This window comes from Oncorhynchus nerka, linkage group LG14 (assembly GCF_034236695.1).
Source record: "Oncorhynchus nerka isolate Pitt River linkage group LG14, Oner_Uvic_2.0, whole genome shotgun sequence".
Classification (NCBI taxonomy): Eukaryota; Metazoa; Chordata; class Actinopteri; order Salmoniformes; family Salmonidae; genus Oncorhynchus; species Oncorhynchus nerka.
In genome coordinates, this window is record NC_088409.1 from 99,812,636 (window position 1) to 99,826,138 (window position 13,503).

General features: G+C 41.5%; 1 protein-coding gene across 5 annotated transcripts in view; it reads left to right on the top strand.

Annotated features, from left to right (window-relative positions):
• Nucleotides 1-13,503, top strand: part of ppp1r13l (protein phosphatase 1, regulatory subunit 13 like) — a 75,566-nt gene that overhangs the window by 46,229 nt on the left and 15,834 nt on the right. For 2 of the 5 annotated variants that reach the window (XM_065000612.1, XM_065000613.1), the window contains exons 3-5: nucleotides 3,127-3,239; nucleotides 3,349-4,036; nucleotides 12,455-12,550. In XM_065000612.1, coding sequence (XP_064856684.1) covers nucleotides 3,127-3,239; nucleotides 3,349-4,036; nucleotides 12,455-12,550 — 897 coding nt within the window. Of the gene's footprint in view, nucleotides 1-1,541; nucleotides 2,077-3,126; nucleotides 3,240-3,348; nucleotides 4,037-12,454; nucleotides 12,551-13,503 lie in introns of those variants that run through there. The other 3 variants (XM_065000615.1, XM_065000616.1, XM_065000614.1) reach the window with 2 other exon arrangements.

Sequence of the window (13,503 nt, forward strand, 5' to 3'; positions counted from 1 at the left end):
ATCGTTGCATAAATAAGTGGACCACGGCGCAGCGTAAGTAGAGTTCCACATTTTATTAATAGCGAAGCTTCCAAAAACAACAAAGATATAACGAACGTGCAAATACGTAGCGCACATGGTCACTAACACGAAACAAAACAATATCCCACATCGCAGGTGGGAGAAATGACACCGGAAGTATGATCCCCAATTATAGGCAACGATGATCAGCTGCCTCCAATTGGGAACCATACACACACACACACACACGCACCAACATAGAACTATAATAACTAGAAGAGAAAACAAACTAGTCACGCCCTGACCTATTACACCATAGAGAACCCCGAGGGCTCTCTATGGGCAGGGCGTGACATTTCATTTGTAATGGCAAGCCAGACAAACTTAAAAGGGCCTATTTATATAATGATAATGAATTCGGAGGGCAGAAATGATTAAATGATAAAGGTGTCTGACAAGTTCTACTTAAATCTGAACTGGTTCTCTAGCAGATAAGTAGAATTGGCTTTTTCCCTTTATTCACATTACAACCGTTCACTTTCGGTTATTTGAAAAATAAATGATCTCCAATATCGCTATTTTTAAAACAAACCATAGAAAGTTGGTGTTTAATCCACCAGAAAAGACAGAACAAATAATACAACAAATATTGTGGTTAAACTCAAATATACTCATCGATAAAATAAAAAAAACAATAGATTTGGGAAAAAAAGTTTTAAAAAAGGTATAATCTTTGTAAGTGATATCATAAATAGGACTGGTGGAGTTATGTCACACATGCAGCTAACACAGACATATGGAAATGTCTGCTCTACCCAAAATTACAACCAACTAATTGCAGATTTACCGTAAAAATGGAAAGGGCACGTGGAAGGGGGAAAAGGTAAGGGACGTGTCTGTTGGCCCTGCATTAAAGACCAACATTTGTTAATTAAAGAAAATTGTGATAAATAAAAATATATACCAGTTTCATTTAAGGACCAAAAAAATGACAGCTGTGACATATAGATTGCAAAATAGTTGGGAAGAGATTTTCGATGAACCGATTCCATGGCACATGGTTTATGAATTGACACGCAATGTTCAGCTCCTCCTAATATTAAACATAGTCAAGTGCATTCTCTCTGTCGCCCACGCGCACTTTAAACATTTGGATAATAAAGCATTAAAAGGCTGACATTTCGTTGATTTTGTAATACTTCTGACAGCCAAAATTCTAACTCCATCCATAATTTTTTTATTTTTAAACATTCCCCGAAGGCATAGATTGTTATAACCTACTGAAGGACTAATAGACTCTCTAACCGTTATAAAATGATAGTCTAATCGCTCGGCTAATGTAGGTGTGGAAAAGAAGCCCCGCCCAATTTGCAATGTATCAAGGACTCTACATTTGACACTTTCTAACGATAAAACCTCATGCAACCGCAACATGTCGGATAACGCATATACTGTACAGTATTTATTCATCAACATCTTTATGCTTTCCGTTAATAATCATTCAAAATCCAGATGTTTTATTTCCACTATCAGCAGGACAATAGACTCTTGCCGAAGTTTAGGGACTTTAAATATATATTAATGGAATGGATCCATAACGAATTACTGTGGGAATAAATATCCCTGAATGACATAGCATGGAGACTGGTCTTGATAAATCAATCCGATTTTGGGGGGGAAATGTTAGGATTATTTTGTTCTTCACTCGTCGTCACTCGTAGTCTACTCCTGATCGGTCACATTGTACAGAGAAATATTCTTCTCTCTATTTTTTGTTTTTCTTGGAAGAGAAACATCATAACATTAATCAAATTAAGCTACATTTCTGAAAATCCATCCCATATACAATGTTCTTACAACAACAAAAAATGTTTTCTCTAGTACAGTCAATATTTAATAACAGTCAAATGCTTCTCAAAGATGCCCTCTGGTGGTCTAACTAGCATTAATGGCAACAATGGCTGACACTTAAATAACGCGCCGTAGAATTCTGCGACAGCCAGCAAGCTGCGCTGCGGTACGACACAACTTTTAAAGGGAGATCCACTGTGTTTAGCTATGGCAGTAACACACTATGTGAGTACAACATCATGGAGGGATTACTTCGGGATTTTGATAGCGTTGGCTCGCGAAACTAACTTGCGTTAGTACAATGACATGCTAGCATTTACCTTAGACTTCCAGTCATTGAGCTAACGCTAGTTAGCAACTTCTTTTCAACCTACATGCATAGATATATAAATGGTACCCATGAGTTCATCTGACTAGATAAAGGGCTTCATCTGACTCTGGGTCAGTAGATAAAGGGCCTCATTTGACTCTGGGTCAGTAGATAAAGGGCTTCATCTGACTCTGGGTCAGTAGATAAAGGGCCTCATCTGACTCTGGGTCAGTAGATAAAGGGCTTCATCTGACTCTGGGTCAGTAGATAAAGGGCTTCATCTGACTCTGGGTCAGTAGATAAACTCTGGGTCAGGAGCCTCATCTGACTCTGGGTCAGTAGATAACTCTGGGTCAGTAGATAAATCTGCTTCATCTGACTCTGGGTCAGTAGATAAAGGGCTTCATCTGACTCTGGGTCAGTAGATAAAGGGCTTCATCTGACTCTGGGTCAGTAGATAAAGGGCTTCATCTGACTCTGGGTCAGTAGATAAAGGGCTTCATCTGACTCTGGGTCAGTAGATAAAGGGCTTCATCTGACTCTGGGTCAGTAGATAAAGGGCTTCATCTGACTCTGGGTCAGTAGATAAAGGGCTTCATCTGACTCTGGGTCAGTAGATAAAGGACCCCATCTGACTCTGGGTCAGTAGATAAATGACCCCATCTGACTCTGGGTCAGTAGATAAATAACATAACAGCTGTAGTAGGATCAGGAGTTTATCCTGACCTGAACCTCCTCTATAACAGGTCATCTGACTCTGTTAGATAAAGTCCTCTCTGGGTCCAAGTATTCTATTCAGTAGATAGACACTTAAAATATATCTGGGTCAGTTTAACATCCTGTAGTAGGATCTTTATCTGATGATTTATAGCAGTAGTTGCTTCTCCTAATGTGTGTGTGTGTGTGTGTGTGTGTGTGTGTGTGTGTGTGTGTGTGTGTGTGTGTGTGTGTGTGTGACCATGTAGTCCAGACGATGGACGAGGACCTGAATGCGTCTCTGGCCCAGGCTGATGCGTTATCCAGAGAGTTTTCCTCTCTGTTGCAGGAGGTCTCCCCCAGCACACAGTCTGTTTCTCAGGTACACACACACACACACGCACGCACACAGCTCAGCTATTCCGACCCAGAGCTCAGTAACAATGCTCTGTGTATGTTCTCCTCCTCGTCTCCCTACAGACTCCCTACAGACTACATCTGATGCTGTGATCCCCAGAGAAATGCCCCAGCCCTCAACCTCAGAGAGACAGACAGGAGGAGGCTCCAGCTCTCTCCCCTACTCCCCCATCTCTACCCTCCCTTACTCCCCCAGCTCCAGCTCTCTCCCCTACTCCTCCAGCTCTACCCTCCCCTACTCCTCTAGCTCTACCCTCCCCTACTCCCCCAGCTCCAGCTCTCTCCCCTACTCCCCCAGCTCCAGCTCTCTCCCCTACTCCCCCATCTCCAGCTCTACCCTCCCCTACTCCTCTAGCACCAGCTCTCTCCCCTACTCCCCCAGCTCCAACCTGGATTCCATGTTCTCCAGCAGTAAGGTGATGCCCTCCTCCTACGGTCAGCTGACCCCTCCCAACCAATCGCCTCGTACCCAGCGTCGTGCGTCTCCTTCTCCGTCTCGCCGAATGACCTATGACCGCAGCCCGCGAGGCTCAATCAGCTATATTGATTCAAACCACTCCCCTCCTTCCCCTGCTCCTGGCTGCGATCAATCACATCGGGGGAGGGTACAGCCCTCACACTCCAATCTGCTATCCCCGTATGACTCTGCTACGATGGGTCGGACATCCCCACGACTGGGCCGAAGCCACTCCCCTTGCAAGTTCAACCAACCAGCAGCATCCAGCACCCTGCCACGGAACTTTGTGCCTTTCAGCCAATCTGGTGAGTGTCCTACTGTAGCTACGGTGCCTTCGGAAAGTATTCAGACCCCTTGACTTTTTCCACATTTTGTAACGTTACAGCCTTATTCTAAAACTAATTAATAAATACAAATCCTCAACAATCTACACACAATACCCCATAATGACATCACAATACCCCATAATGACATCACAATACCCCATAATGACATCACAATACCCCATAATGACATCACAATACCCCCATAATGACATCACAATACCCCATAATGACATCACAATACCCCCATAATGACATCACAATACCCCATAATGACATCACAATACCCCATAATGACATCACAATACCCCATAATGACATCACAATACCCCATAATGACATCACAATACCCCATAATGACAAAGCGAAAACAGTTTTTTGTGTATAAATGTATAAAACATATATAAACAGAAATATGTTATCTACATGAGTATTCAAGACCCTTAGTTATGAGACTAGAAATTGAGTTCAGGTGCATCCTGTTTCCATGGATCATCCTTGAGATATTTCTACAACTTGATTGGAGTCAACCTGTGGTAAATTCAATTGATTGGACATGATTTGGAAAGGCACACACCTGTCTATATAAGGTCCCACAGTTGTCATTGCATGTCAGAGCAAAAACCAAGCCATGAGGTTGAAGGAATGCTGAGACAGCATTGTGAAGAGGCACAGATCTGGGGAAGGGTACCAAAAAATATCTGCAGCATTGAAGGTCCCCAAGAACACAGTGGTCTCCATCATTCTTAATTGGAAGAAGTTTGGAACCATCAAGACATTTCCTAGAGGTGGCCCCACGGCCAAACTGAGCAATCGGGGGAGAAGGGCCTTGGTAAGGGAGGTGACCCAGAACCCGATGGTCACTCGGACAGAGCTCCAGAGTTCCTCTGTGGAGATAGGAGAACCTTCCAGAAGGACAACCCTTCCATCTCTGCAGCACTCCACCAATCAGGCCTTTATAGTAGAGTGGCCAGCGACCCTAAGCACAACGACCCTAAGCACACAGACAAGACAACACAGGAATGGCTTTGGGACAAGTCTCTGAATGTCCTTGAGTGGCCCAGCCAGAGCCTGGACTTGAACCTGATCGAACATCTCTGGAGAGACCTGAAAATAGCTGTGCAGCGACGCTCCCCATCCAACCTGACAGAGCTTGAGAGGATCTGTAGAGAAGAATGGGAGAAACTCCCCAAATACAGGTGTGCCAAGCTTGTAGCGTCAAAACTGCCAAAGGTGCTTCAACAAAGTACTGAGTAAAGGGTCTGAATACATATTTAAATTTTATTTGCAATGTTTTAGTGTTTTTTTCTTTGTCATATTGGAGTATTGTGATATCATATTGGGTTATTGTGATGTCATATTGGGTTATTGTGATGTTAAATTAGGGTATTGTGACATCATATTGGAGTATTGTGATATCATATTGGGGTATTGTGATATCATATTGGGGTATTGTGATGTCATATTGGGTTATTGTGATGTCATATTGGGGTATTGTGATATCATATTGGGGTATTGTGATATCATATTGGGGTATTGTGATATCATATTGGGGTATTGTGATGTCATATTGGGGTATTGTGTGTAGATTGAGCGGAAAAAACCTGTTAATCTATTTTAGAATAAGGGTATTGTGATATCATATTGGGGTATTGTGATGTCATATTGGGGTATTGTGTGTAGATTGAGCGGAAAAAACCTGTTAATCTATTTTAGAATAAGGCTGTAATGTAGCAATGTGGAAAAAGTCAAGAGGTCTGAATACTTTCTGAATGCCCTGTGTAGTACTATATTTAAGGGCCTGTGTAGTACTATATTTAAGGGCCTGTGTAGTACTATATTTAAGGGCCTGTGTAGTACTATATTTAAGGGCCTGTGTAGTACTATATTTAAGGGCCTGTGTAGTACTATATTTAAGGGCCTGTGCAGTACTGTATTTAAGGGCCTGTGTAGTACTATATTTAAGGGCCTGTGTAGTACTATATTTAAGGGCCTGTGCAGTACTATATTTAAGGGCCTGTGCAGTACTGTATTTAAGGGCCTGTGCAGTACTGTATTTAAGGGCCTGTGTAGTACTATATTTAAGGGCCTGTGTAGTACTATATTTAAGGGCCTGTGTAGTACTGTATTTTGCAGTCAAATGTGATTTTCCTGTGTTTATTAATATTTTCAGTTACCAGTCAAAAGTTTGGACACAACTACTCATTCAAGAGTTTTTCTTTATTTTTATTTTTTTACTATTTTCTACATTGTAGAATAATCGTGAAGACATCAAAAATATGAAATACCACATATGGAATCATGTAGTAACCAAAAAAGTGTTAAAACAAAAAATATTCAAAGTAGCCACCCTTTGCCTTGATGGCATTCTCTCAACCAGCTTCACCTGGAATGCTTTTCCAACAGTCTTGAAGGAGTTCCCACATATGCTGAGCACTTATTGGCTGGTTTTCCTTCACTCTGCGGTCCAACTCATCCCAAACCATCTCAATTAGGTTGAGGTCGTGTGATTGTGGAGGCCAGGTCATCTGATGCAACACTCAATCACTCTCCTTCTTGGTCAAATAGCCCTTACACAGCCTGGAGTTGTGTTTTGGGTCATTGTCCTGTTGAAAAACAAATGGGGATTCCACTCAGCACAAACCAGATGGTATATCGCTGCAGAATTCTGTGGTAGCCATGTTGGTTAAATATGCATTGAATTCCAAATATATCACTGACAGTGTCACCAGCAAAGCACCCCCACACCATCACACCTCTTCCTCCATGCTTCACGGTGGGAACCACACATTCTGAGATCATCTGTTCAACTACACTGCATCTCACAAAGACACAGTGGTTGGAACCAAAAATCTTACATTTGGACTCATCAGACTAAAGGACAGATTTACACTGGTCTAATGTCCATTGCTCGTGTTTCTTGGCCCAAGCAAGTCTTCTTATTGTTGGTGTCCTTTAGTAGTGGAGTCTTTGCAGCAATTCGACCATGAAGGCTAGATTCACACAGTCTCCTCTGAACAGTTGATGTTGAGATGTGTCTTTTATTTGAACTCTGTGAAGCATTTATTTGGGCTGCAATCTGAGGCTGGTAACTCTAGTGAACTGATCCTCTGCAGCAGAGGTAACTCTGGGTCTTCCTGTCCTGTGGCGGTCCTCATGAGAGACCGTTTCATTGCTTGATGGTTCTTGCGACTGCACTTGAAGAAACATTCAAAGATCTTGACATTTTCCTGGATTGACTGACCTTCATGTGTTAAAGTAATGATGGACTGTCGTTTCTCTTTGCTTATTTGAGCTGTTCTTGCCATAATATGTACTTGGTGCTTTACCAAATAGGTCTATCTTCTGTATACCACCCCTACCTTGTCGCAACACAACTGATTTGCTCAAACGCATTCAGAAGGAAAGAAATTCCACAATTTATCTTTTAACAAGGCGCTCCTGTTAATTGAAATGAATTTCAAAGAAATTCAACCTCATGAAGCTGGTTGAGAGAATGTTGAGATGCCAATAGTGTGCAAAGCTGTCATCAAGGCAAAGGATGGCTACTTTGAATAATTTGTTTAACACTTTTTTTGGTTACTACATGATTCCATATGTGTTATTTCATAGGTTTGATGTCTTCACTGTTATTCTACAATGTAGAAAATAGTAAAAATAAAGAAAAACCCTTGAATGAGCAGGTGTGTCCAAACTATTGACTGGTACTGTACATATAAGACATACATACACAGTGTATATTTATACATACAGTATATATTTATACATACAGTATATATTTATACATGCATACATACAGTATATATTTATACATACATACATACAGTATATATTTATACATACAGTATATATTTATAGATACATACATACATACATACATTCATACATACAGTATATATTTATACATACATACATACAGTATATATTTATACATACATACAGTATATATTTATACATACATACATACATACAGTATATATTTATACATACATACATACAGTATATATTTATACATACATACATACATACATACAGTATATATTTATACATACATACATACAGTATATATTTATACATACAGTATATATTTATACATACATACATACAGTATATATTTATACATACATACATACATACATACAGTATATATTTATACATACATACATACAGTATATATTTATACATACATACATACATACATTTACATTACATTTAAGTCATTTAGCAGACGCTCTTATCCAGAGCGACTTACAATACAGTATATATTTATACATACATACATACAGTATATATTTATACATACATACATACATACATACAGTATATAGTTATACATACAGTGTATATTTATACATACATACAGTGTATATTTATACATACAGTATATATTTATACATACATACATACATACATACAGTGTATATTTATACATACATACAGTATATATTTATACATACAGTGTATATTTATACATACATACATACATACATACATACATACAGTATATATTTATACATACATACAGTGTATATTTATACATACATACATACAGTATATATTTATACATACATACAGTATATATTTATACATACATATGTACAGTATATCTTTACATACGGTGTGTATACATTTTTACACACTGAGTTTTAGTATGTGCCACAACATTGACTCTTTAGTATGTGCCCCTACATTGACTCTTTAGTATGTGCCACAACATTGACTCTTTAGTATGTGCCCCTAAATTGACTCTTTAGTATGTGCCACAACATTGACTCTTTAGTATGTGCCACAACATTGACTCTTTACTACGTGCCACAACATTGACTCTTTAGTATGTGCCACAACATTGACTCTTTAGTATGTGCCACTACATTGACTCTTTAGTATGTGCCACTACATTGACTCTTTAGTATGTGCCACAACATTGACTCTTTAGTATGTGCCCCTAAATTGACTCTTTAGTATGTGCCACTACATTGACTCTTTAGTATGTGCCACAACATTGACTCTTTAGTATGTGCCCCTAAATTGACTCTTTAGTATGTGTCCCTACATTGACTCCATGTGCCCCTACATTGACTCTTTAGTATGTGCCACTACATTGACTCTTTAGTATGTGCCCCTACATTGACTCTTTAGTATGTGCCACAACATTGACTCTTTAGTATGTGTCCCTACATTGACTCTTTAGTATGTGTCCCTACATTGACTCTTTAGTATGTGTCCTACATTGACTCTTTAGTATGTGTCCCTACATTGACTCTTTAGTATGTGTCCCTACATTGACTCTTTAGTATGTGCCACAACATTGACTCTTTAGTATGTGCCACTACATTGACTCTTTAGTATGTGCTACTACATTGACTCTTTAGTATGTGTCCCTACATTGACTCCATGTGCCACTACATTGACTCCATGTGCCACTACATTGACTCCATGTGCCACTACATTGACTCCATGTGCCACTACATTGACTCCATGTGTCACTACATTGACTCCATGTGCCACTACATTGACTCTTTAGGATGTGCCACTACATTGACTCCATGTGCCACTACATTGACTCTTTAGGATGTGCCACTACATTGACTCTTTAGTATGTGCCACTACATTGACTCTTTAGTATGTGCCACTACATTGACTCTTTAGTATGTGCCACAACATTGACTCTTTAGTATGTGCTACTACATTGACGCTTTAGTATGTGCCACTACATTGACTCCATGTGCCACTACATTGACTCCATGTGCCACTACATTGACTCTTTAGTATGTGCCACTACATTGACTCCATGTGCCACCACATTGACTCTTTAGGATGTGCCACTACATTGACTCCATGTGCCACTACATTGACTCTTTAGTATGTGCCACTACATTGACTCCATGTGCCACTATATTGACTCCATGTGCCACTACATTGACTCCATGTGCCACTACATTGACTCTTTAGTATGTGCCACTACATTGACTCTTTAGTATGTGCTACTACATTGACTCTTTAGTATGTGTCCCTACATTGACTCCATGTGCCACTACATTGACTCCATGTGCCACTACATTGACTCCATGTGCCACTACATTGACTCCATGTGCCACTACATTGACTCCATGTGTCACTACATTGACTCCATGTGCCACTACAGTGACTCTTTAGGATGTGCCACTACATTGACTCCATGTGCCACTACATTGACTCTTTAGGATGTGCCACTACATTGACTCTTTAGGATGTGCCACTACATTGACTCTTTAGTATGTGCCACAACATTGACTCTTTAGTATGTGCCACTACATTGACTCCATGTGCCACTACATTGACTCCATGTGCCACCACATTGACTCTTTAGTATGTGCTACTACATTGACTCTTTAGTATGTGCCACTACATTGACTCCATGTGCCACAACATTGACTCTTTAGTATGTGCTACTACATTGACTCTTTAGTATGTGCCACTACATTGACTCCATGTGCCACTACATGTGCCACTACATTGACTCTTTAGGATGTGCCACTACATTGACTCCATGTGCCACTACATTGACTCCATGTGCCACTACATTGACTCCATGTGCCACTACATTGACTCCATGTGCCACTACATTGACTCCATGTGTCACTACATTGACTCCATGTGCCACTACATTGACTCTTTAGTATGTGTCCCTACATTGACTCTTTAGTATGTGTCCCTACATTGACTCTTTAGTATGTGTCCCTACATTGACTCTTTAGTATGTGCCACAACATTGACTCTTTAGTATGTGCCACTACATTGACTCTTTAGTATGTGCTACTACATTGACTCTTTAGTATGTGTCCCTACATTGACTCCATGTGCCACTACATTGACTCCATGTGCCACTACATTGACTCCATGTGCCACTACATTGACTCCATGTGCCACTACATTGACTCCATGTGTCACTACATTGACTCCATGTGCCACTACATTGACTCTTTAGGATGTGCCACTACATTGACTCCATGTGCCACTACATTGACTCTTTAGGATGTGCCACTACATTGACTCTTTAGTATATTGCCACTACATTGACTCTTTAGTATGTGCCACTACATTGACTCTTTAGTATGTGCCACAACATTGACTCTTTAGTATGTGCTACTACATTGGCCTTTAGTATGTGCCATACATGACTCCATGTGCCACTAGACTCCATGTGCCACTACATTGACTCTTTAGTATGTGCCACTACATTGACTCCATGTGCCACTACTCTTTATGTGCCACTCATTGACTCCATGTGCCACTACATTGACTCTTTGTATGTGCCACACTACTATTGACTCCATGTGCCACTACTCCATGTGCCACTCCAGTATGTGCCACTACATTGACTCTTTAGTATGTGCCACATACTCTTTAGTATGTGACTCTCCATGTGCCACTACATTGACTCCATGTGCCACTACTCCATGTGCCATTGACTCCATGTGCCACTACATTGACTCCATGTGTCACTACATTGACTCCATGTGCCACTACAGTGACTCTTTAGGATGTGCCACTACATTGACTCCATGTGCCACTACATTGACTCTTTAGGATGTGCCACTACATTGACTCTTTAGGATGTGCCACTACATTGACTCTTTAGTATGTGCCACAACATTGACTCTTTAGTATGTGCCACTACATTGACTCCATGTGCCACTACATTGACTCCATGTGCCACCACATTGACTCTTTAGTATGTGCTACTACATTGACTCTTTAGTATGTGCCACTACATTGACTCCATGTGCCACAACATTGACTCTTTAGTATGTGCTACTACATTGACTCTTTAGTATGTGCCACTACATTGACTCCATGTGCCACTACTTTGACTCCATGTGCCACTACATTGACTCTTTAGGATGTGCCACTACATTGACTCCATGTGCCACTACATTGACTCCATGTGCCACTACATTGACTCCATGTGCCACTACATTGACTCCATGTGCCACTACATTGACTCCATGTGCCCCTACATGGACGCCATGTGCCACTACATTGACTCCATGTGTCCCTACATTGACTCCATGTGCCACTACATTGACTCCATGTGCCACCACATTGACTCCATGTGCCACTACATTGACTCTTTAGGATGTGTCCCTACATTGACTCCATGTGCCACTACATTGACTCTTTAGGATGTGTCACTACATTGACTCCATGTGTCACTACATTGACTCCATGTGCCACTACATTGACTCCATGTGCCACCACATTGACTCTTTAGGATGTGTCACTACATTGACTCCATGTGCCACCACATTGACTCTTTAGTACGTGAAGTTAATAACTTTGACTCACATAGACAGGAACCTATATTTCTCAGTAATCTGAATGAGTTAATATGACTGTTAGCTTTTATTCTCTCTCCAGATGAAGTCATGCAGAGACCGAAGAACCAAGGTAAATGGAACGAGACCGATCTGGACGCGGCATCTCATAAGAAGAAACCTCACCACTCCTACGACAGTAAGGACTCACTCACACTCACTCACACTCACACTCACACACACACACACACACACACACTCACCACTCCTACGACAGTAAGGCCTCACTCACACTCACACTCACCACTCCTACGATAGTAAGGCCTCACTCACACTCACCACTCCTATGACAGTAAGGCCTCACTCACACTCACCACTCCTACGACAGTAAGGCCTCACACACACACACACACTCACACACACCACGCCTACGACCGTAAGTCCTCTCACACACACACACACTCACACTCACCACTCCTACGACAGTAAGGCCACACTCACACTCACCACTCCTACGACAGTAAGGCCTCACTCTCACACACACACACACACACACACTCACACACACCACGCCTACGACCGTAAGGCCTCACACTCACACACTCACACACACCACTCCTACGACAGTAAGGCCTCACTCACACTCACCACTCCTACGATAGTAAGGCCTCACTCACACTCACCACTCCTACGACAGTACCTCACTCACACTCACCACTCCTCGACAGTAAGGCCTCACACACACACACACACTCACACACACCACGCCTACGACCGTAAGTCCTCTCACACACACACACACTCACACTCACACTCACCACTCCTACGACAGTAAGGCCACACTCACACTCACACTCACCACTCCTACGACAGTAAGGCCTCACTCTCACACACACACACACACACACACACACACTCACACACCACGCCTACGACCGTAAGGCCTCACACTCACACACTCACACACACCACTCCTACGACAGTAAGGCCACACTCACACTCACACTCACCACTCCTACGACAGTAAGGCCTCACTCTCACACACACACACACACACACACACACTCACACACACCACGCCTACGACCATAAGGCCTCACACTCACACACTCACACAAACACACACACACACACTCACACACACACCACGCC